This window comes from Lineus longissimus, chromosome 9 (genome assembly GCF_910592395.1).
Source record: "Lineus longissimus chromosome 9, tnLinLong1.2, whole genome shotgun sequence".
Lineage (NCBI taxonomy): Eukaryota > Metazoa > Nemertea > Pilidiophora > Heteronemertea > Lineidae > Lineus > Lineus longissimus.
In genome coordinates, this window is record NC_088316.1 from 12,439,431 (window position 1) to 12,465,068 (window position 25,638).

The following is a 25,638-nucleotide window of genomic DNA, read 5'->3' on the forward strand; positions in this document are numbered from 1 at the left end:
AATAATGTGTGCCGCCAGCTGTTTTGTACATTGCAGGGACTATAATTGTCGTTGTACAAGTAGAACCTCTGTGTGTGTTTTATGTGGACCAGCAGCTCTTTGTTCACTAAAGTGGCTATAATTGTATCACTCTACCTTACGATGTACATTAGTTTCTTTCTTTAGACCATTCTAACTTCTTTCATTACTCTGGTGCCACTTTTAATCCTGCATGTGCAGTGTTGTGCTTTCTTGTTTAATCTGTAGTGCATGCATGTTGTGTAGCAGGCCTCACGCTTAAGGATTTTGAGGGAAAGGCAATATCTACCTTGAAATTTGCCTTATGAAGTGTAGTCATGGGCACCGATGCTGAAATGCTGTCAGTTTGTTTTTAGGCAGCCTACATGACTTGAAAGTGTGAAATGTAACCCTTCCCTCACTAACGTTTATTGGTGTAAATTTCGGTTTTGTTAAAATAGCTTATTCTACTTTTGGTGCTTTTCTTAAGTCTTTAACTCATTGACTTGCAGGCTGTGAGTATTTATTATGAAATGTACTGGGTGTTAAAAAACATTTTCTTTGAACTGGTTTATGTGTGCCTGAGCAGTTTAGAACAATATATCTGTTATTAAACTTTTAAACTGTGCCAAGTGTTTTTTAACACCCAGTAAAAGCATCAAAGTGTGTCTCGGCTGCAGTTTTTATCTTATCTGTGGTATGTTGCCTTTGCTTTTCTCACTTCGTCTGGATGCGTCTGCTTTCAGCTTCTGGCAGGCTGGTTAAGAAAACTGTAATTACTGTGGAAGGTAGGTCCATCACATGCAGTTGCCTAGCAACCACTGGCTGTCACCATAGCAACCTGGTTTCCATGGTGACCTTTCCTTGTTGTTGGGCTATCCGATGCTTTCTACTTTTTCAGTTATGTACTATATACATGTACATGTATCTCTTCAATTTGTTTATTATGAAAGCTAAAAGTACCTCCATGACTATACTAGTCCTATTTCATACAGAATGTTCCCACTTTCTGGATCCTTTTCCTGTTTTCATTTTGATAATATCTGTTATTGAACTGTGAAAAAAATAGCAGTGGAAGGACCCTTTTTGCCTTGCCCACCTTTTGAGAAGCATATATAACTCCAAAAACCTTGTCAATGCTCCATTTCATTGTAATCTCATCAAAGTTTTCTATATTCTCTAACCCTACCAATGGTTCAACAGCTCTTACTGTTTCTAGGGCTAACTGAGCAGCAACTAGCCGCATACAACTTCTATGACAAGAACTCAATGTCCGTTGAAACATTGAAAGACGGCCATTTGCAGAAACTTCGTTTTAGAGTGGAGAATAAGGTAAGTCTATCATTGACCCCTGGGCGGAATATGCCCAAAGCTGGGTCAGGTTACCCATTCTTAAGGCAGATTCACTGACCTTCCTGGACAGATTCAGTACTGTGGTCAAACAAGCTTGACTTGGTCCTTACTGGGCAGATCCACTTACCTCACAAGGCAGCATGAATACAGATCTCAAACAGACCCGACTTTGGTCATTGCTGGTACAAACTTTACAACTAGGCAGCATGAGTTCTGACCTCAAACAAGCTTGACTCGGTCCTTTACTGGGAAGATCAACTGACCTACCTGGGCAGCATTAGTACGGATCTCAAAGCAGGCTTCCCTTGGGTCCTTACTGGGCAGATGTACTGACTTAGCTGGGCAGCATAAGTTCTGCCCCCAAACAAGCTTGACTCAGTCCTTTACTTGGCAGATCAACTGACCTACCTGGGCAGCAGAAGTACAGATCACAAAGCAGACTTGCCTTGGGTCCTTACTGGGCAAATCTAACTGGGCAGCATATAAAATTCTGCCCTCAAACAAGCTTGACTTGGTCCTTACTGAGCAGATCAACTTACCTCACAGGACAGCATTAGTACAGATAAACAATCTTGCTTTGGATCCTTCCTGGTCCTTAACTGACCTACTTGGGCAGCTTAAGAAGTGACCATCAGCAGGTTTGCCTTGCGGCCTTATTGAACAGATCCACTGACCTTCCTGGGCATCGTAAGTGCTGACCTTAAGGCACAGAATGACCTTGACCTCAAAATGGCCAAGGTCGGAGGCTTGAGTCTTGCTTGTTCAGTCCCCCTGCCTCTGCAGAGCTCCCATAAATCGTTTACATCATTAACCTTTCCAGAATGTCCTGCGGAATGAGGTTAAGGAGAAGTTGAAATGGGAGGTTGACAGGTCATCTCCGAGCAGTAAGATTCGTGACCTGATGTGCTGGTCCAAGGATATCCTCAAAGACATCATCTACCAGAGGAAAGTCCTCAACAACAGATTGGCTTTCTTCTTCATGAAATTCTGGTAAGAAGATTTTTGGAGATGGAATTGGTCTGAGAAACATCCGATCAGACACCAGAGCACCGAGAGACTGGCAAATTGTGCATACGGTGCATCAATGGAGAGTAAGCTCTGGGGATCAAGGGAGAAACAAGAGATGACAGCCAAGTTAATTATATACATTGGCCTGGTTGTGTGGTATAGCCATAAAAAGAAAAGCGCGCTAAGAAGAAGAAAAAAAGGACTGCGAAGCACAGAAGATGACCTCATCGGTTCCTTGAACCTACCTGCAAAGGATCGACTCTCTTTAAAAAAAATATCTACCGTCCAACTTGATTGACGCAATCTTGGGTATTTCTTTCACAAGCCTCTTTCAGCAGGGTCATGAACACGCTCGTATTCTACATTTACAGGTTATTCTGGAACTATGCCGCCATTTTCCTGAGTCTTGCCATCAACGTGTTGATGCTGGTCACATGGAATGCTATGCTGAGCCTTGACCAGGTCGTTGGGAGCTCAAACATGACAGCACTACCAGCAGCCATATATGAGTAAGTAACTTCTCTTTTGGATTCGGAGTTATTTGAGATGCCACGAGAAAGTCTGTCGGTTTTCAGTTACAAAGTCATCTTCAGCTTTGTGATCAGGGTTGTGTCCTTTGGCCAGTATTCCTCTCTATTCTTCATAAGGGAGCAGGTACAGAGTTACAGAGCTTTGTGGTCCGGGTGGCGTCCTTTGGTCAGCATTCCTTTCTATTCTTCATAAGGGAGCAGGCACAGAGCCCCAGAGCTTTGTGGTCAGGGTGGTGTCCTTTGGCCAGTATTCCTCTCTATTCTTTATAAGGGAGCAGACACAGAGCCACAGAGCTATGTGATCAGGGTGGCGTCCTTTGGCCAGTATTCCTCTCTATTCTTCATAGGGGAGCAGGTTCAGAGCCACAGAGCTTTGTGGTCAGGGTGGTGTCCTTTGACCAGTATTCCTCTCTGTTCTTCATAAGGGAGCAGGTACAGAGCCCCAGAGCTTTGTGGTCAGGGTGGCGTCCTTTGGCCAGTATTCCTCTCTATTCTTCATAGGGAAGCAGGTTCAGAGCCACAGAGCTTTGTGGTCAGGGTGGCGTCCTTTGACCAGTATTCCTCTCTATTCTTCATAAGGGAGCAGGTACAGAGCCCCAGAGCTTTGTGGTCAGGGTGGCGTCCTTTGGCCAGTATTCCTCTCTATTCTTCATAAGGCAGCAGGTCTGAAGCACACGAGCTGGAGACTGGTCGCCCGCTCCAAATTCACACTCAGCAGATTCTCATTTTCCCCGTTGTTTTTTTCTCAGTCCGATGCCAAACATCACGTTCGATCACTATCGAGAAATCAAGTATACGTTTGCTGGGGTGCACAATCTCGTGTCGCTGTTTGTCGTCATCAGCTTCTTCTTACTGAACCATCCACAGTTTCCCGAGATGCCGCGCTTTCTCCACAAGTAAGTAGCCAGGCCTTACCTTTTAGGGAGCTCAATTGAATTCCAACACCTTTAGTGCATGCACTCACAAATTTGGTGCTCACTTTTTGGTACACCTCGCTCAGAAGCATCTCAAAAGTTAAAGAGCAGATTTTTTCCACACCAAACAGCTTATCGGTTGAGTCCTTTCAAAAATTCTGATTGGAGCAGATATATTAGCAGCATGTATTAAGCAAAAGCCTCAAATTTAGCTCTTACATTAAAAAGAATACTTACTGTGTCAGAAGTTTTTATTTTTATTTTCAAAAAATTTTTCTTGAATATCTTATAAAGGGACACTAAAATACAAGTGGGCTTAAAGATTTAGATGCTCGAAAAATCAGCCCCTCCTAAGACCAAGGCCTTGTGAATATTCGTGGCCTTTTTTTCTTGGGAATGTTGGGTGAAATAATTTAAACCAACAACTTTTCAAACTCTGATGAGTTTTCAAAACTCTGTAAGTTCTTTTTGTTGAATAAACAATATTTCCACCCTTGTGGTTTTCCTCCGAAGTATCTTCAGGTGAGTCTTGACTTCTGACTTCTTTCTTTTTTTCAGCTGTTGCGGTTTACGCAAAGATGAGCCAGATGAGGTGATGAAAAAGCGAAAATCCAAACTGGAGACGCGGTTCTTTAGCTTTAAGACACTGTATTACCTTGTGAGTACTGCGAGAAGTTTCCTACATTGATAGAAAGTATCCTCTCGGTTCTGTGTCTGGTAACATGTTCAAAACTGTTCCCGAGTTAACATGTGGATTTGTTTTTATTGTCTCCATTTCATTTCATTGGAACAACCAATGGCAACGTCTAAAGAGACAAACATAGTCTTTTTACTTTGGTATATGCGTGATATAGGCATATCAATATGTCAACAAAATTGAGATTGAAAATGACCTACCAGGTGCCTCCCATGTTTTGTGCATTTTACCCACTTTTACCCATTTTACCCATTTTTTCAGCTGAGCGCCAGGCCCTTGGGCCTCTTGTTAAAGAGTGGTCTACATACTTTATTTGCCCTCTTGCCGACACTCTCGTGGCATGACACATTTTTTAACCTTAATCAGTAAATTAACAAACAGGTTTGTGACATCATGAATCCAATATAAAAAAGCGGAAGGATTAACTTCACATTTATCTCCTCTCCTTTTGATAGCTTTTCCTTGGTTTTTCCATCGCCGGCACGGCCTACACCGAATACTTCTTCTGTTTCCATCTCCTGAACATTGTCAACAATAACCAGCTTCTAAGTCGGGTCATCAGTGCAGTCACTCTGAACGGTGAGTTGTTTAGTAGTTCAGTTCCTTTTGAGGATTGAGGCAGAATACTGCAAAACCGGAACGTTTCCCGTACGTTCTAATTGAAAGTTTTTCGCAACCAACAAAATTTTGAGAAAAAATAAAACAGCAAAAATTTGAACTGAGATATCAAAAAACTGTTACAGTGTTCTCAAAAAGATGCAATTTCACAAAACTGCAAACTCCATATACAGTCCAATTCACAATTGACAGCCTGTAAATCGCGTAGGTTGCATGTACATGATGTGCTATGCACGTCACCCGCAGCGAAACGGTCAAATCAAATCCAGATATCAAGGTCAAGATTATGTGAAACCCTGTTTCTGTTCCAGGTAAATCACTGCTATGGGTTGGAGTTCTTGGCGTCGTGATTTTCTACATCTATGCACTCATCGCATTTGCGTTCTTCCGGCCAACCTTTGACCCGAGCCAGAACTGGTACTGCAAGAACCTCTTTCAGTGCTTCGTGACGATCATACGATACGGCCTCATCGGAGACATGTTCGAGGTGAGTGATGCGTATTGCTGCGGTTTAAAGTCTGCTACAACTATGTTAATCTGAGAATATAACATTTAGATACCACGGTGGGTGTAGGTATTGGTTTACTTTTGCAACACAATAGAAACAAGGCCCTCCCATTACAGTGTTGGAGGGGTACAATCAGATAAAAATAATAAATGCAGGCCTTACACCCCTCATAATTAACTAATCTTTTGTATGTTTCTTTTGTGTCGTCATTTCCTCTCCAGGTAAACACAAACTTCTTAGTCAAACCGATACCTTCAGCCACCGTGGATATGTTGATAAAAATAAATGATTGATTTTCCAAAGTTACCATGCTCAAGTTTTTTTAAACTTTTCAATAACTAACGTTTTTTTTGCTGCGAACATCAGGGACTGCGCGGTGCCAGACGAACTGGACAGGTAAACCCTTTGGATTCTACGTGTAAATCTCCTTTAAACTATCATACATGTCTTCTCTTATTCATGTTATTTCTATATAAAATCAGGGACTGCGCGGCCATGGACGTAGTTCTGGACAGGTAAAATCAGGGCCTATACATGTTTAGTGTTTATCTTGATATTTCTCATTTTTTCTCTTCAGGCCACACTTTTTTTATTCGTTGGATTACGAATAATATGTGGGTGGGGCGGAAGTCTTAAAAAAAAGAAAAATAAATTTTTTCTTCAGACTCAAAGCCTGGGGCGGGAATTAATAAATTCCATCGGACTCAAAATCTATGCGGGTCGGGGAAATTAAATATTAAACACCTGCTTATTTTTTATCAATTTTGGTCTCAGATCATACAAGAGTCATACAATTGGTCGTCGGGAAAAATGTTCTTGTTTATTTCTCTCTATTTTATTGTCAGGGGAGAAAAAAATGTGTGTCAAAAACAGTCATCAGGACTCAGGGGATTCGTTATCCAACAAATAAAAAATATGTGGCCTCATGGGTTTTGTTTCTTTATATTTGTTGTCATTTGGATGTTTATAATGTTTTATGATAGATTTGAAAATTGTCCAAAAATTGTCCAATACAGTGGAACCTCTCTTAGCGGACACCTCCTAGCAGGACATCCTCACTATTAGGGACAGTGATTTTTGGTCCAAAGGGGTTGTTTCTATACAATTATACCTCCTTAATAAGGACAGCATTTGTCAGTCCCTAGGGTGTCCTTAATAGAGAGATTCTACTGTATGTACTTCACATATACATGTGCATGTACGTATATCAGATTGAAATCAATTTCTTGGTGATGTTGGGTTTGTCTTTTTTGCAATGGCCGAAATTATACTCTTTGCACCCTACATGTATTTGATGCATCTCAAACTCACTTTAGTGCAATGTATCATCACGATGGTCAATGTGCTATAAGTTAGTTTGAGTGGCATCAATAGGGAATGGTTGTTTTGCATGACATCTGCAATAGTTTAGGTTAGGCCAAATAAAAAAAATTCCCGGTTTATCATCAGTAACTTTTCAAAAATTCAACGAGGCAGAGGTTTTTCATTTTTATTTTTAATTGATTTTTTTTCTTCAATATCTTATAAAGGGACACTAAAATACAAAAAAGATGAATGCTTTGTTTTCTAACCTATAAAGAAATACATTTTACAACATCAAACGTCAAAACACTGCACTCTGGATTTATCATTTTAAATGATTTCGTTTCGTTGATTGTGTGTGTCCTGTCTGTGTTTACCCTGGATGATGGCAGGATGAATGTATGGCTGCTTTATCTGGTGCTAGATGCCACCTCCGGAACAGGGTCTGTTCAGGCATAGGTAATCAGTGGTAAATGGACGTATTTTCAGATTTTTTCAGTAAAAAAAAAATTGAAATTGTATGCGGCGCCGTTTTTGAATGCAGGCGCCGATGATAAATCGGGAATTTTTTTATTTGGCCTTCTTGAGAATATTTTAAAAGTTTTTAAAAAAATTTGGCAGTTAGTGGGTTAAAAAAGATTTCATTGATGGCAGATTGGTTTAAATTCGGGTAAAAAGGGGATAACAAATTTCAATTAGGGAGAGATAGTACTTGAAATGATGAAATGATCAATCAGGTCAGAAATAAAAAGGCAAGAAATCGACCCAGTTCATTCAATCGCAACTCATGCCATTACCTTTTCAGAATATGCCGCTAACTTTATTCCATTCCCTTTTCAGAATATGCCCATCCATGATTCGGAGGCAAACTTTGAACGGTTTGGGATGTACGTCCTTTTCAATGTGTCGTTCTTTATCTTCATTACGACTATCGGACTGAACATCATCTTCGGCATCATTGTGGATACATTCTCTGAGCTAAGGGACCTCAAGGTGAGTTTAGTGTAATATCAAGATCACGAGAAGTTTGGACGATCCAAAGCTTATATGTGACCCACGACAAAACCAGTCGCATGTCGCATAAGTAGGAAAGCGTTAACGACCTTGTAAATAAGACTAGACACAATAGTTGATATGGTAATTGCAATAGCATGTCATCTTTCCGTCCACAGTTGTATGAAATAACACGGCATCAGAACCCTTGTCACTGCCATGCGACAAACGACTGGTTTTGTCATGGAGGGTCACATATATGTAAGTTCGGAACGCATTTTTCCAACCAGCCAGTGCGCATGCCAAGAGAGCTTGACAATGTTCGTAGAGATTGCATCGTGAAACTCTTGCACTGGTTTATCATTTCATATTTTGACTGATCAAACTCCTTGTCTTTACAGTGGACTGCCGAGAAGGACATGAGAGACTGTTGCTTCGTCTGCAGTAGGATTAGCTACGACTTCGAACATTATGGAAAGGTAAACAAACATGATTAGATTGTCGACTCCCAAATGGCCTCGCTGTTTCATTTTGTTCGGAGCTCGGGTCGGTTTTAGCTCAGCATGTTGCTCAACTTGCCTCAGAATGATGGGTGTGATTGTGAGTCAAGTCCTGAATATCTGAAATGAGTCAGATCAGAACTTTCAGAGGGACCCAGGGGGCCACTCGCCTGATCTGAGTACGCACCTGCGAGTTGCGGTTTTGGCCGGCGAAGGATGCATAATTCTTGTCAACGTGGCCGGCCAACCACGCAGTCAATAATAGTGGAGCTTAACCCTCAAAAACCCATGGAATTAACACTTGAAAATTTACCCCATAATCCAATTCTCCCTTCCGCTAAAAAACAGTGCATGGATTAAAGCTTCTCACTGCCAGTGCCTGCAAGCTGGAAGGGGATTTAAAAAATCTCCATTGACACCAATGTGCGTCCCCTTCTCTGAGAGGGACCACCCTGGCAGATGGGATAGGTAGAGATGGCTATTTTAAACAGCATCTTATATTTGCCACTCTAACAGCTTTTAAAAAGACAACTGAATACACAACATACCGATCCAAAAATCTTTAGATTCGGAAGAAATTCATAATTGCCTGTATAAATTTAGAATAACAATGTATTCTCCTTCTTTTGCAGGGCTTCCAACACCATTGCAAGTATGAGCACAACATGTGGTCCTACATCTTCTTCTTCATCCACCTGGCCGACACAAAGCCAAACGATTACACAGCCCTCGAATTACATGTTTATAAACTGGTAAGTTAGGTTTAAATTTTTCATCAAACATGATCTAAAGAGGTTTTCAGTCCTAATCACAATTGACATCCTTCCTGCTTCGCGTCAGTTGCGCCTAGAGTTGCGCGCCAATGACGCACCAGTGACGCGCTTATCTCTCTCTATGTTTCGTGGGCTGTCCAATGGAGTGCCATCCTTGGGAGTGGGCCTAGTGGCATTTGGCACACATGTCGCAGCCAACTCCAGCATCGCTTTGAACCACTATGGCGATTGGTGGAGGTGCACTCTGTTCTTTGGAGTAAGTCTACGTTACTGATCATGTTGTGCCCAAAGATCCTGCAGATTCTTTGAAGACATTTGTTTGGAAAGGTGTCGAGATGTTGTGAGAGGCACCTGGTCACTTTCCAACCTTGCGTACCCTTTTATAATTTCAGTTGCAAAAAGAGAACTATGATTTCTTCCCGCTGAACCGAGCGCTGTGCCTGACGGACATGGAGAATGATCAAGCTGAGACCAAGTTTGACGAACTCCTCCACTATGTCTCGTCGATCTTCCATAAACAGAAGGAAGAGGTAAAGAGAGAGAGGGAAATCTTTTTCCAAATAATACAAGAAAAAAATCATATTTTACCATTTTAAAGCCTTCGGCTGTAGCTAGAGGGCCAAAAGCTCTCGACCTGCAGTCGCGAGCTTTCTGAGGCTGGAGAAAACCAACTCGTGTGATCTGGTGACTTGTATCAGACACTCAGTATTCTTCTTTTTAACCTTTCTATTTAAGGTTCATTTACGTCATGATTGTTATGAAATATTTTTCTTTCTTGCAGGAGCTGAGAAAGAAGCAAGAAGAGGAGCGTCTGAAGCAGAAGAAATGGGAGGAAGAGCACCGACGCATGTTCTATGGAAACGGCGATCCACCTGAGCCACCAGTGGATCCCAATTGGCCAGCACCACCCCTGGCATTGCCGCCGACTAATGGGAAGAAACCAACACCCCCACCGGCATCAGATCCAGCCGAATCCACAGAAGAGGCGGAAGCACCGGTCGAGATCAATTTCGACGACGGCGACGAGATGCTGGATCCGTTTAAGCAGCAGATTGAGGAGGTGACGGATACGGATGGAACAGCGGAGGAGAAACCGGAGGGAACGGAGCCGGAATTGGGTGAGTTGGAGGATGTCTCGGATATAGAGGGCGCTGAGGGACATGAACCTGCTGATGATGCAAGTGCTGTAGGGTCAGGTCAGAGTGATGATAACACAAGCATTTCTGATCGTAGCTATTCGCTGACGGCAGATGCGGAGGTTTTGGACACGGAAAGTACACTGAGTACCGGCAGTTACGATGCGGAGAATGAACCAACAGGCCCGGTGACGAGATTGTAAAATAGTCGCCCCGAGGTTTGAATTTCATACTTCAAATGCTTACTTTAAACAACAAAATTTTTGCACTGTATTTTTGCGAGCCGTGAAGATTTCTTTAAAACTTGGCAAAAAAATTTCACAATTTTCTTTTCGAAATTTTTGAAATTTCTATCATTCTTTCAATAATTGAAGGATTTTTTGCAATTTTCTTTTTTGCGAAACTAGATTTTTTGCGGGTCCGTGAAAATAGAGTGCCCTTGAAAATTAGCGGTTTACAGTAATTTGTGATTGATGACTTTTGCATTTGAAGATTTAGTGTTGTCAAAGCAAATGGCAACCAAGCAAACTCTTCTGTTAGCAGTCTGGAAGGGATGGCTTTCCATACCTGGCATTTCAGTATGGACACCCGTGTTTATATAATCACCTGACAATGACAATTTAAAACGATGAATGTTGTATGCTTGTAAAACCATACCAAAGTGCTACATTTTTGTACATATTACATACATGATGTATGGAAATCCATCCTCTTCCAGATTGATGTGTTCGAACACGTTAAACAGAGCCACCCATTTCTTGGAAAGTGTTTTGAAATGAGTTTTAGCCACCCATTTCTTTGAAACAACTTCACAAATTTTCAGTTTTGAGGAAAAGTCTGACCCTATTGTCAAGAAGTTCGGTAGTATTGGAGACGATGAAAGATAGAGCCAACTTCTTTTTAGGATGAAATTGTACATTTTATGGCACAGTATTACTTTTGCTTACATGCACACATATGTAAATATTATAACTTGTAGCATTTCACGGTGTTTTTATTTATCCAATGTTCCTTTTGCAATGTTTTTATTGATCCACATTGTACAGACTGAATCTTCTTTTTCACCGCAATATATTCATAAACATGATAAAGACTGATTATGTACAAACTAAAATATGCATTCGATTGATTGCTGATTTAGCTCAAATGATACTTACCATAGATTATTGAGTCCCGCTCACTTAAGTCCCATAGTGCATCTTATTGTTCATGGATAGCTTTTTTATGACATATGTATTAAAGCATTGCCTTTTATTAACCATTTCGCCACCTCACCCGGTAAAGACCGGGGCAATACACTGCGTACTACTATACTGGCCCGGAGTAATCCGTACTGCTAAATTTTCCCCAGTTCTATTGGTTGGTTATGCCTGAAAAGGTGTTTTAGAGCTGTACGAATGGTTTTAACTTCTGTAAACGTAATGTCAAACAATTTGCACTGCCTTTATCAGTACTTAATCATTTTGAAGAGGGTCAGATCTTGTCTTGATACTGTAAAACAGGAAATATTTGTCATAATACTGTAAAACAGGAAATATTTGCGCCCATTTCATTTCGTGATTTTGTCAGAAATTCCACATTTTGCATACTTAATTTAGCGTTTGGACAATCCCCCATTCCTAGGTATCTCTTCTGTGGCCATATGCTATCACACTTAAATTCGGAAAAAACACAAAGATAAAATGCAGGCGACTATTTCCTGGTTTACAGTAATGTACTCCATCATGTACTGTAACTATCTGAGTACTTTAAGTCCATTTGGAAATGTTTTGGGCTCTAGAGGGTAAACTACTTCAACGTTGATCCTTCTTACTCCCTTTGGTTCCTCGTTCTGTTATTATTGAGTAAAAGGCTGTTAAAGGCTGTTAATGGCTGTTAAAGGCTGTTAAAGGCTTTCGCTGTTTGTTTTAACTTTGGTGGTCGTTTCCATGAATATTACACAATTTTTCCTTACCCTCTAGTCATAAATATGACCCACCACAGCAAAATGAGTCACATGTCGCTTCGAGCTTGACAGGTTGAGACGGACTGGTTGTTCATTTCACTATTGTCTGCCTTTTGTGAAATCTGAGTGTATCAATTTCTTCTATTATGTCCTGGTGTTATTTCAGGCTCATTTTCTGTGCGACATGTGACCCATTTTGCCATGGTGGGTCACAAATGTACATTGTTGGAGTCTCATTGCAATTATGTGCCATTAAATTTTGATAGCCTGCACAGTTAGGCCTGCGGACATTACCTGGTACATGTGATTATCAAACTCATGATCCTGGATAAAAAAGACTAGCAAATGCTTTTACTTCAGTTTTGTACAGAGAGGCCTAGTGTAATTGTACATGGAGATTTGGATAAAAGCATTTGCTGGTCTTTATTCATATCACCCAAATGTGTACTTGTATGTAAATTTGCTTATAATCTGTACTGCAGCTTGTAAAATACTAATATTCCAATTATGCAGGCAATAGAGTTGTTTCTCTGTAAATTGGTTCTATGCCAAGGTGAATTTGATGGGGTACTGCGTAGATATGAAGCTACTCCAAAAGATATTTTGTTCTTCAGTGAACAGTCATCTTCCTGCTGCCCTAAACACTGCTGTATATTTCGCTTCCATTTGCCAATGCTTCCAGTTTTTGTGATATTTTTCCTAACAATTCTCTTGCTGGGCGTGATCTTCCAACAGAATCAAGTATTGTGGTAGTCCAATTTTCCACAGAAAGTGGGTAATAAAGGGCTATGGGGGGATTTGAGACACTAGTTTCTCATAGGACAGAATATATAGATGGATATCTGATGATGTCATGGGGAATTTGTAAATACCATGCACAGGCATTCTCGTTTCTCTTCAACATGGTTGTCATTAAGAAAACATCCGACACACCGTCCTCAAGTTGCAAACATCCTTTGATGTGTAACTGACAACTATCTCTGCACTTCTGAAGAAATGTTACAAAATGTGTTGCCAATATTTTCCTTGGTATTGTTACAAAGTCTTCTTTATCAGCCTTCCAAGTAATATGGTAGTCGTATACAATGTAGGAATTGTGTTAATCCTTCCAATTTTATTTATCATGTTTGTGCTGTTTTGATCCTTTTATAGTGATAACGATGACCTTTTATGACAGTTGCATTGGCTGGTACTTGCTGTTGAATTGTATTTTACTGTTTTAAAAGATACCTAGTCGTAGCTGGCTGCAACTTAAAGGCACACGATGACCTTTTATGACAGTTGAATTGGCTGGTACTTGCTGTTGAATTGTATTTTACTGTTTTAAAAGATACCTAGTCGTAGCTGGCTGCAACTTAAAGGCACACGATGACCTTTTATGACAGTTGAATTGGCTGGTACTTGCTGTTGAATTGTATTTTACTGTTTTAAAAGATGCCTACTCATAGCTGGCTGTAACTTAAAGGCACGCGAAACTTAAATGTAAGCTGGACCAATTATGAAGCGGTCAAAGGAATAGCTTTCAACGCACGTGTTTACAATTAATATCAAAAGTGACAGTAACAGAGGACATCACCTAAGGCAATTATAGATTTAATCCTATTGCCTACGGCAATGATGTTTGCGTCTTCGTATGTGTTCTAGAAGTCCTGTCAGTGAAGAATGTGTAGCCATTATTTCCCTGTTGCTTGGCCAACTCTGTAATGTAATGCATGAGTCGGCACATGGCAGACTATGGTTTGTAAAGTTGCATCTAGAAATGTCAATTGCAGTAAACTGTTGGCAGTGCAGATTTGTGTAAAATGTACAGGTCATCCAATGTGTGTATCTATGTATGTACTTTTTAAAATAAAATGTATGATTAAAAAAATCTTTGCCCTATCTCTTTGGACAGCCTCAACCTGGAGAATGAGCTTTCCAAAATGCAGAGGATCTTATCAGGCCTTCCAACTTACTTAGCAGACTGCCCTGGATAGTGTTTCTTGAGGCCTGGGAGAATGGCCGCCTCACAAGGAATACATCCAAAGACAACAGACATCAAAACCAGCCACCACATATGTGACCCGTCACAGCAAAACCAGGCGCATGTCGCACAGAAGATGATCCTAAATGACACCAGGAGATAATGGGAGAAATTGATGTGCTCATATTTCACAAAAGGCAGACAATAGAGAAATGAACAAACAGTCCGTCTCAACCTGCCAAGCTCAGAGCGACATGCGCCTGATTTTGCTGTGACGGGTCACATATGGTCCTATACTTGTCTTCAGAAAATTGGACATCACAACCCATCATACCAGCCATCATTTGGTTCCCAATTGGTCTTTCCTCACCATAGACAGTGGGCATCCAACCCAGTCAAACCGGCTACCATGTGGTCTCCTGCGTGACCTCACAACCCATCAAACCAGCCCAGACTTTTCTGTCCTCACCAAAGGCAGAGTACATACCAACCAATCAACCCAGCCACCAAATGGTCCCATACTTGTCTTTAGCGAAAGGACATCACATCCTATCAAACCAACCCATACTTTTATGTCCTCACCAGAGACAGAGGACATCCCAACCAATCAACCCAGCCACCAAATGGTCCCATACTTGTCTTTAGCGAAAGGACATCACATCCCATCAAACCAGCCCATACTTTTATGTCCTCACCAGAGACAGAGGACATCCCAACCGATCAAACCAGCCGCCATTTGGTCCCCTATCAGTCTTCCGTCATTAGAGACAGTGGACATACTAATAAAAGCAGCCACCATAGTCCCCTGTCAGATAATCCACACCAGCGTCTGTGGGCTTAATACAACCAATCAAACCAGCCAGAATTGACCACTATCCGTCTTTCTTCAATAGTGATAGCACCCATTCAGGGCTTTTCATTCAAGCTCATTCCGACAAATCGAAGTCCAAACCAATCAAACCAGCCACAATGGTCCTTTATCCGTCTTTCATCACCAGCGACCGGGGATATTACAACCAATCAAATGAGCCGTCATATCGTCTCCTATCAGCCTTTTTTCATCAGAGACATCGGACATCACAACCCATCAAATCTGCCATTATATGGTCCCATTCTTACATGTCTTTATTAAAAGGACATCACAACCTATCAAATCATACTGTTTTGTCCAAATCAGAGTCAGTGGCCATGACAACCGATCAAACAATCCACCATGATCCTCTATCAGACTTTTCCCCTCAGTGATAGGGGACATCCCAATCAACTAGAGCAGCCATCATATGGTCCCCTATCAGTCTTTCGTCATTAGAGACAGTGGACATACTAATCAAATCAAACCAGCTACCATGGTATTCTTTCAGCTTTCGTGTTAGTGGGCTTCACCACCAATCAGACCCGCCAGAGTGGTCCTCTATCGGAAATTCTCATATGACACAGCATCTATTCAAGAATATTTCCGTCGGAGGATTTTTAAGACCATCCGTATACAAGTATCCCCATTGAAGGATCATTTTCCAGTATTTCCACATCAGAGACAAAGGACATCACCACCAATCTAACCAGCCACAATAGGTCCTGTATTTGTCTGTCTTAATCAATGAGAGTGGAAGGGACAACCAATCACAACGGCACCATGTACGTGGTCTTCTGAGGGTCTTTCATCAGCAGAGGCAGTGTACAGCACAACCCATCAAACCCGCCACGGTCCCATACGTGTCCGTCTTCATCAGAGACAGTGAACATCACAAATAATTGAACCGGCCACCATAGTCTTATATCAGATCATCAGGGCTTTATGGTCCCATATTTGTCTTCAGCGTAAGTAGACAAGCCATCAAACGATCCCATAAAGTTATGTCTTCATCAGAGACAGTAGACGTGGCATCCATTCGAACCAGCACCATGTGGTTTTCTCTGGATCTTTCCTCATGACAGGCAGTGGACAACAGAGCCCATCAAACCTGCCACCATATGGTCCCATACTTGTCCATTTTCATCAAAGACAGTGAACATCCCGACCAGTAAAAGCGGACAGCCTGGCCCCTCATTCGTCTTTCCTCACCAGAAACAACAGATATCGCAACCAACCAAACTGGCCACCATATGGTCCCGTACTTGTCTTCAGCGAAAGGACATCACAACCATTCAAATCACCCGATATATTTGTCCTCATCAGAGACAAGAGACCACTCAACTTATTACACCAGCCACTTTTTGATCCTATATTTGTCTTCAGCGAAAGGAGACAAGCCATCAAACGATCCCATAAAGTTCTGTCTTCATCAGAGACAGTAGACGTGGCATCCATTCGAACCAGCACCATGTGGTTTTCTCTGGGTCTTTCCTCATGACAGGCAGTGGACAGCAGAACCCATCAAACCCACCACTACATGGTCCCATACTTTTCCGTCTTCATCAGAGACAGTGAATATCCCAACCAGTTAAAGCGGACAGCATGGCCCCTCGTCCGTCTTTCCTCACCAGAGACAACGGACATCATATCCGATCAAGACCCGCCCACCATATGGTCCCATACTTGCCTTTAGCGAAAGGACATCACATCCAATTATTAAACCAGCCCTTATTTTGTTGCCTCATCAGAGACAACGGACATTTCCAATTGATCAAACCAGTCCTCATGTGATTTCATTAAGGATCCATACTTGTCCGTCTTCAGGACATCACAAGGACATCACAACCCATCAAATAAGCTGATACATTTCTGTCCATATCATAAACTAGGGACAACGCAACAAATCAACCCAGGCACTTTATGGTCCCATTTTTGTCTTCAGCGAAAGTGGACAAGCCATCAAACGATCCCATAAAGTTCTGTCTTCATCAGAGACAGTAGACGTGGCAACGAATCGTACCAGCACCAACTGGTTTTCTCTGGGTGTTTCCTCATCTGAGGCAGTGGACAGCACAACCTATCAACCCGCAGCATATTGTCCCATACTTGTCCATCTTCACCAGAGACAATGAACATCACAAATAATAAAACCAGCCACCGTAGTCTTATATAAGCTCATCAGAGGCAGTGAACGGCACAACCCATCAAACCCGACACCATATATATGGTCCCATACTTTTGCGTCTTCATCAGAGACAGTGAACATCCGAACTATTCAAAGCGGATAGCATGGTCCATCATCCCTCACCTAATACACTTCCTTATACCTATAAATCTTTCTTTATCTGAGAAAACGGACATGACAACACAACAAGCCAGCACCATGTGGTCCCAAGTCAGCCTATCCTAATGAAAGACAGTTGACTTTACAACCGACCATACTTCATAATCTATCAAACCAGCCATCATAAGATCCCATAGTTGACTGTCTTCATAAGACAGTGGACATGACAACCTATCAAGAGAGCACCATGTGGTGTCCTATGGGTCTTTCCTTATTCGAAACAACTAACATCACAACCAAACCAGCCATCATATGGTCACAAATCCGACTGTCTTCGTAAGGGACAGTGGCCGTGACAACCCATCAAACTGGCATCACGTGGTCGCAATACGACAGCCTTTCCTAATCTAAGACTGTTGACATCCTAACCCATCGAACCTGCCACCATATGGTCCCATTATTGTCCGTCTTCATCAGAGACAGTGGATGTGACAATCAATAAAACCACCACCATATTGTTTTTATGGGCCTTTCCGAATAAGAAACAACTAACATCACGACCCATCAAACCAGCCATCATATGATTCCCCATCAGTCTTTCCTTTAGCTGTTGACAAGTATGGGAAGACCATATGGGGGCTGGTTTGATGGATTGTAATGTCCGTTTTCTCTGATGAAGGCAGAACAGTATAGGCTGGTTTGATGAGATGTGATGTCCTTTCACTGAAGACAAATATGGCACCATATGGTCGCTGGCTTGATGAGTTGGGATGTCTGTTGTCTCTGATGAGGAAAGACTGATATGGGGCCATATATGGTGGCTGGTTTGACAGGTTGGATGGCCACTGCCTTTTATGAGGACTGATAATAATGTGGCTGGTTTGACTGGATGTGATGTCTGTTGTCTCTGATGAGGAAAGACTGTTGTGAACTATGGTGGCTGGTTTGATGTCCTTTTGCTGAAGACAACTTTGGGCAATATGAGGGCTGGTTTGATGTGTTGTGATGTCCGTTGTCTCTGATGAAGACAAAACAGTACAGGCTGGTTTGATGGGATGTGATGTCCTTTCACTGAAGACAGGAAAAGACTCAGGAAATACTGATATGGGGCCATATATAGTGGCTGGTTTGATGGGTATGTATGGCCACTGCCTTTGATGAGGACTGATAATAATGTGGCTGGTTTGACTGGCGGGGATGTCTGTTGTCTCAGATGAGGAAAGACTGTTTGTTATAAGACCATATGGTGGCTGGTTTGAATGGGTATGGGATGTGATCCTTTCGCTGAAGACAACTTTGGACAATATGGGGGCTGGTTTGGTGGGATGTGATGTCCGTTGTCTCTGATGAAGACAGAACAGTATAGGCTGGTTTGATGGGATGTGCTGTTCTTTCGCTGAAGAAAAGTATGGGACCATATGAGTCTTCTTCGATTGGTTGGAATGTTCATTGTCTCTGGATTGGCTGGTTTTGATGGGATTTGATGCCCTTTCACTGAAGACTAGTATGGGATGATCATATGGCAGCTGGTTTGATGGGTTGTGGATGTCCATTGTCTCTGGTGAAGACAGAACAGGTTTGATGGGTTGTCTCCTTCTGCTGAAGACAAGTATGGGATGACCATGTGGGCTGGTTTGATGGGTTGTGGATGTCGATTGTCTCTGATGAGGACAGGAAAAGTAAGGTCTGTTTTGATGAGATGTGATGTCCTTTCGCCGAAGACAAGTATGAGTACGAGGGCATTTCAATAGAGAGGTTCTACTGTACTGAACTGTGTATGTACTGAGTATGCGTGTTTCCGTATGTAGATTTCTTAGATAGGCAATACTAGAATACCTTGATTAGGGATACAAAACACGAATGCTAAAACTAGTTTCATACAAGTCGATAGATTTATTGCAATAATAACTGAAAATATAATACCCATACATCATAGGCAGGCTGATAACATTATATTTACAACTTTTAACATTCGACACTGTCAACAATGATTTGAATACGGTAACTACTTAGTAAATGCATGTACAATATTCTATTTTACTGTGTTTAAAAATTAAAGATCAATTCTTTAAACCTGGGTGGGTGCGACACAATATTAACCCGGATTGGATTCATGTATAACCACGACACAGGAAACCTTTGGTTGTTGAACTGATTTTGATACACACCGTATATGTTCATTGCACTGCACCACACAACTCGAGGGTGAAATGTATTATTAAACAGTACATGTAGGATATACATGTACACTATGTTTTAGTTCTTGTTCGTAGTCATAACAAGGTTAATCAACAACTCATGCTTTTGTGTCGGAGGTTGACAGAGAACAAGCAGAAATGACAACTCTAGACAGTTTATAACAATTCACAATCAATTTCATTTGAAAGCACTGAAACAAATCTTATAGCAGAGCACACAGCATGTGATATTCCTAGTACACACATCAAATGATATTCCTATGGCCCACAGCCTGTGATATCCGAGGGCACACAGCATGTGATATTCCTAGTACACACATCAAATGATATTCCCAGGGCACACAGCATGTGATATTCCCAGGGCACACAGCATGTGATATTCCCAGGGTACACAGCATGTGATATTCCTAGGGCACACAGCCTGTGACATTCCTAGGGCACACAGCAAGTGATATTCCTAGGACACATAGCCATGTGATCTTCCCAGGGCAAACAGTCTGTGATATTCCTAGGAACACAGCCTGTGATATTCCTAGGGCACACAGCAAGTGATATTCCAAATAGAAGTCAGTTAGTTGCTATGACCACTGCATGTTGCATGGATCTCTTCAATAGTGTGCCTCACTCTTGGCTCTGCTCTACCCAAAACAGAAATAACTGCCCATCAATAGTGTGCCTCTCTCTCAGCTATGCTCTACCCAAAACAGAACAAACTGTCCATCAATAGTGTGCCTCACTCTTGGCTCTGCTCTACCCAAAACAGAAATAACTGCCCATCAATAGTGTGCCTCTCTCTCAGCTATGCTCTACCCAAAACAGAACAAACTGTCCATCAATAGTGTGCCTCACTCTTGGCTCTGCTCTACCCAAAACAGAAATAACTGCCCATCAATAGTGTGCCTCTCTCTCAGCTATGCTCTACCCAAAACAGAACTAACTGCCCATCAATAGTGTGCCTCTCTCTCAGCTATGCTCTACCCAAAACAGAACAAACTGTCCATCAATAGTGTGCCTCACTCTCAGCTATGCTCTACCCAAAACAGAACTAACTGCCCATCAATAGTGTGCCTCACTCTTGGCTCTGCTCTACCCAAAACAGAATTAACTACCCATCAATAGTGTGCCTCTCTCTCAGCTATGCTCTACCCAAAACAGAACTAAATGCCCATCAAAATGTCAAAGTGACGCCTATCGACATGTAGCTGAGAATCTTACATATCCTTTTATGCCAACACAGAACTCAATAAGAACTCTGGCATATTATAACTCACTTGCACTATTAAGGTCGACCTTGCTATCAAGGACACCAGTGTTGGTACCAAATTGCAAAGGAAATCCATGAAGTAGAAAGTTTCAATTCATTCAACCAACAAAGTTTTGCAAAATAAGCCAATTTTTCATCAACATCTTGGATAAATATTTGTATATTGAGTACACTATGGTAAAAGAGATTTCTCCTGATAGAACAAGATAATTTGAGAAATATCAGAATTGAAGGGGTGGGTGCAAAAAATCAGTAACCGACTTTCGGCAAAATGGAGTTTGGTTGGTACTAGTTTATTTATCAGACGCCCCTTATTGATTGAAATCAAGCATTAGCATTAGCCATGTTAGCAGTAGTTATAAAATACCAAAATTGCATGCGAAAAAGTCACCCTGGTAACTTTAATGATTTGTGCATTGCAAATGGCCACAATGTACTGGTTTCTTGCACGTATCCATTCAATCGAACAATCGATACCACCCACTTTAAAAATCACCAATTTGACAGATAAAGGACTCAGAAATATTTGTATTTGTGATACTTGCTACAGTTCAAATCACAAATAACATCCCCGTGTAAGTTGTGCGTAATACGCTAAACATAGAGATAAGCGCGTCACTGGTGTATCATTGGCGAGCAATGGGTACATCGCGCATCACTGACGCAAAGAAGGATGGATGTCAAATGTGATTTGGACTGTAGTAGTAAACAGCCAATACACAATTTTGAACCGTATTTATACAAGACACTTCAACAAACATCACAAAGGTTGATTCAATGGCATGAAGATGAACAACATATCGCAAGACAAAGTGCTAAAAGGCCATCAAATATATCGGATGCAGTCTTGTTTGGGAAAATAGGAACGATTCTTTAGAATAAGATTGTCTAATATTATCATACACAAACAAGAAACTGTGAACATCAGTACACCAGAGTTGAAAAAAACTGTCCCCTCAAAGCACAATGCATACAGGGGACTAAAATTAATAGCAACCAGAAATGTTTAATTCTTGGGTTAGTGACTTTCTGCCCTCCACTGTTAATTAGCCTTTTTGAGTATTCCTGAAAGTACAAGCCCCATGGGCCATGGTGAAGTACAATATCACTGGTATGACGGCTTGGGAATTAACATTACAGTCACGAACTGTCAATCACTCTAATACATGTATGAGTGACATTAAAACCATAATTCATGCATCTGTACATTCATTCAATTTATTCATTACAACCCATTCACACTTAAAGGAACTATTTTTTAATGAAAACACGTTCTGTCAATAGAAGGGCTGGACATATGTGAAATACTGAAATAAAATTGTTAATTTTGACAGTGTTGCCATCTATCTATGGATAGAACTTGCATTGATAATGCATTTGAATGGCTTAGCGCACAAAGGACATGCATGGTACTTTCAAATTTCTAGTATGTCCTAGCTGTCCTCTAAGCCTTTCAATAGTAAAAGTCAATAAACTCCACTATCATCCATGTACGGTAGACATAATCCGCCTCACCTACAATTAACACAAGGACACTGACCTATGAATGCATAGCTATTTTCACTTTGTCATCTACTTTGGAAATGTACTAGGCATTTCCAGTTCCCCAGTCAAACGCTAAATTGCCTGATGCACAGAAAAGTGCTTTCTTTCGCTATCACGACCACAGGACAATTGAGCGCAATGAGGAACCTGCACAACAAAACCTGTCAATAGGGGGCCCTGCAGGCAAGTGAACCATGGCCCGGTTGTTATGAGAAAGCCATTTCCTTGGTCAATGATTATTGAACATTTCATCCCTTAATTACTCTACATGGGAAATAGCACCAAAAATGTTGTTTTATTGGTCCTTAATTCTATTTTGATGAGTTTTAGGGAGAAAATCAACAAAACTTAATTTTAATGTAAAATGCACTGGAAGTGTACCGTTTAGTACTAGTGCTGCCATCTGGATTTTTAGTTCTGAAGGTTCCTCATTCTACAAATCGGCTACATTCTAGGTCAGAGATACAAATCTTTCATTTGCAAAGTCATTCTCTCGAAGGACAAATAGCTATGTGTTGGCTAGAATAGGGGGTTAAAGTGACTGACAAAATGACGGAGAATACAGCACAGAAAATGTTCACCTGAACATCTTTTTGAACAACCAGTGGTTTCCTAACATCTATCTACATACACACCCTCTTCTACAGGCAGTCCAAGAAAAGTTGCAACAGTTTTTTTCAAAACCAGTAGAGCTATCTCTTGACAGTGTAGGCCTCTACTGTTAACCGCAAACTTTTCTTAGGCGTATCAATTTTTGCAAAATAGAAGTGTCGTCTGCTAAACCTGTAGAATGAATTCGTCAACAGACTTTTTCTAAAACCAACGCCAATAGACTGGCTCAAGATAAAATCCAAATGTAAATTTGATAAAGTTTGGTCAATTTTCTCAATCCATAAGACTCAATGATTCCAACAGATGTTTCCAAGCCGATTAGATTCTCAAAGAGTTCAGAATAACAAATATCCATACTTTAAAGGCCTACGCCTTTCAATAGAAAATTGTAATTGAATTTGAAAATCTCCAATTGCGTATAAAATATGTACTGAATATGAATTTTCGCATTGCCCTTGTGTAGACAGATATACAAATACATGTACATGTACTACAGATACCAAGTGAATTCATATGCATAAGAACGGCACTACGGCATTGTGTATAACTGCATTTCTATTTTACTGGACCACCAGTAATTACGAATGGCGCATCCCTTAAAAATTCATCAACCCCTACTTCTTTCGCCCCAAGTTTACCCTTCATAACTCTGTGTTCAAATAACTAGTGACCTATCATTTCAAATTTATACAACAACCAAAATGTAAAGTAAAGGATTATCCCTTGTTCTGAACATCCCAAACTCTCATATACGCATACTAACAGAGAGTGATAAAATCTGTCGTTTATCTCCACAATCAATGCATCTACCCGTAAATAAACAGAAAAGCACATACTTATGAATCACAATGGTTTCCTCCCGATCATTTGTCCCGTCACAAAATATCCAGCACCAGACCACAATCTCCAATCGCCGAATAAGATGCAGGCAGACTAATACAATGTTCGGCCTCATCACACCTTAATTTCCTCAATCTCCGCCTAAGCACCGCGTGAATTTAACGAATCCTGTTTCTAGCAGATCTGAACGTACGGAAAAGGCGTATTGATACAATGTCAAACCGCTTCGCACCTTCTGCCACATCACCTGGGAGAATGAGTCCGTACCGGCTAAGCAACCAAGAGACCAAGGCGTACTGATACAATGTCCAGCCGCATCACACCTTTGTTTCGGGTCCTTCCGCCACAGCACCATGTTTGAATGAGTCCCGTATACGGCGCATCAATGTACCCGATAACTGTCCGAAGGCTTTGTTGTACCAATCAGGTGTGCGCCCCCTGGAATAGTGATAAGGAACTATAAGTGACAACTCGGATTGACAGTTTGAAAGCTTGACTACAGTCTCAATCACAAATGACATCCACCCTGATTGGCGTCAATGACCACTCCAATCAGGACTCCTCTCTAATAAGGACAGCACACCTGTATGCCAGTCCCAAGGGTGTCCTTAACAGAGATGTTCTACTGTATCTCTTTGGCCATGAAACAATAGTTGAGTATTGTTATTATTACTGATAATCCCCTAATCATCAGTAGGCTGGTTTATAAGAATCAATTCCTCGACTCACCTGGCATCTGTGCGTACAATATGGGTAACACGCGACTTGCCCGACCCGCAAGGCTCGATCAGGTACCGAGAAGCAAGCACCACACCTCTCACTCCGCCTAGCACAGGGGCTTCAGGATGCTCGATAGATGTCGCCACCAACACACAGGAACCTTTGGGAAGGCCAGTCTTCCATGCTCTGAAAAATAAGATATCGATATCTTCATATGTTGTAAAGAAGTACAAAATTGAGTGGGAGCAGGGTCAATGCTGCAAAAAATTGACAAGAAAATAAAATCTGCTGTCTCGCAATTCTCCTTTAAACCTTCTAGATTTTTTTGCAACATCCTTTGGTCACCTACTGGCCTTCTCAAATGCCTTCAATGCACAGCCTCCATTGGGGTTCTGTATACGACTAAACCTGCTGTACATTTTGCATACAATGACTGTGCATACGTTTTCATGTATAATTTTTTTACAAAAATGCAAAAATGGCCAACTGGGGCAGCAAAACCCCAGGCGGTTTGTCACCACTCCAGGGGAATCGGTCCTTTAGAGTCTACAGGGACGCCTAGCCTACGCTGAACACATACCTGAGCGTGCAGTAATCTCGTGTTGGGTGGGGAGCCATGCTGTTACAGACATACTGGAAAATCTCCGTGCTCTTGTTCAGCCGCTCGACTATCCGCCACTTGAGGAGGTCGTCATCCCACAGATGTCTGAAATAAAACAATAAAATCATCTTACAACTCCTGCTGGCGAACTGTCACCGAGGGGCTGGTCGGTTAACAAGGCGTGGTCCCTGCTAGCCCACTGAGGCCAAGGCAACTCAAAATACTGTCACTGTTGTTTCACCCTCCAAACACCTCCTCTTCAGACTCCCAGGAAGTATAGGCCCCCCTTTCCAACACCCCGACCCCTCCTGAGTTTCAGTTCCTGCCTCGCCCTGAAGATGGCAATGACATAGTTCCTTTGTTAAGTGCATGAGACACTGATAACTGATAGGCTGACCTCCGTACTCAGATTTCACAAAATGCAGACAATAGTGCAATGAACAACCAATTTCACAAAAGGCAGACAACAATGAACGACCATGGT

At 41.6% G+C, this 25,638-nt stretch overlaps 2 protein-coding genes across 6 annotated transcripts in view; one reads left to right on the top strand and one right to left on the bottom strand.

The window, feature by feature from the left end:
• The window catches only part of LOC135494175 (inositol 1,4,5-trisphosphate receptor type 2-like), a 102,255-nt gene extending 88,121 nt beyond the window's left edge, over window positions 1–14,134 (top strand). The window contains exons 51-63 of one of the 2 annotated variants that reach the window (XM_064782017.1): window positions 1,217–1,329; window positions 2,171–2,340; window positions 2,730–2,867; window positions 3,638–3,784; window positions 4,361–4,460; window positions 4,955–5,078; window positions 5,429–5,604; window positions 6,108–6,140; window positions 7,768–7,920; window positions 8,322–8,399; window positions 9,053–9,172; window positions 9,586–9,723; window positions 9,975–14,134. In XM_064782017.1, coding sequence (XP_064638087.1) covers window positions 1,217–1,329; window positions 2,171–2,340; window positions 2,730–2,867; window positions 3,638–3,784; window positions 4,361–4,460; window positions 4,955–5,078; window positions 5,429–5,604; window positions 6,108–6,140; window positions 7,768–7,920; window positions 8,322–8,399; window positions 9,053–9,172; window positions 9,586–9,723; window positions 9,975–10,532 — 2,048 coding nt within the window. In that variant the 3' untranslated portion in view covers window positions 10,533–14,134. The remainder of the gene's footprint in view (window positions 1–1,216; window positions 1,330–2,170; window positions 2,341–2,729; window positions 2,868–3,637; window positions 3,785–4,360; window positions 4,461–4,954; window positions 5,079–5,428; window positions 5,605–6,107; window positions 6,141–7,767; window positions 7,921–8,321; window positions 8,400–9,052; window positions 9,173–9,585; window positions 9,724–9,974) is intronic. The other variant, XM_064782016.1, reaches the window with a different exon arrangement.
• Window positions 14,135–19,247: 5,113 nt separating this feature from the next.
• The window catches only part of LOC135494012 (uncharacterized), a 133,563-nt gene continuing 127,172 nt past the window's right edge, over window positions 19,248–25,638 (bottom strand). For all 4 annotated transcript variants that reach the window (XM_064781742.1, XM_064781741.1, XM_064781743.1 and 1 more), the window contains 3 exons: window positions 25,134–25,259; window positions 24,563–24,739; window positions 19,248–24,271 (listed from right to left, as the gene is read on the bottom strand). In XM_064781742.1, the coding sequence (XP_064637812.1) occupies window positions 24,151–24,271; window positions 24,563–24,739; window positions 25,134–25,259 (424 nt within the window). In that variant the 3' untranslated portion in view covers window positions 19,248–24,150. The remainder of the gene's footprint in view (window positions 24,272–24,562; window positions 24,740–25,133; window positions 25,260–25,638) is intronic.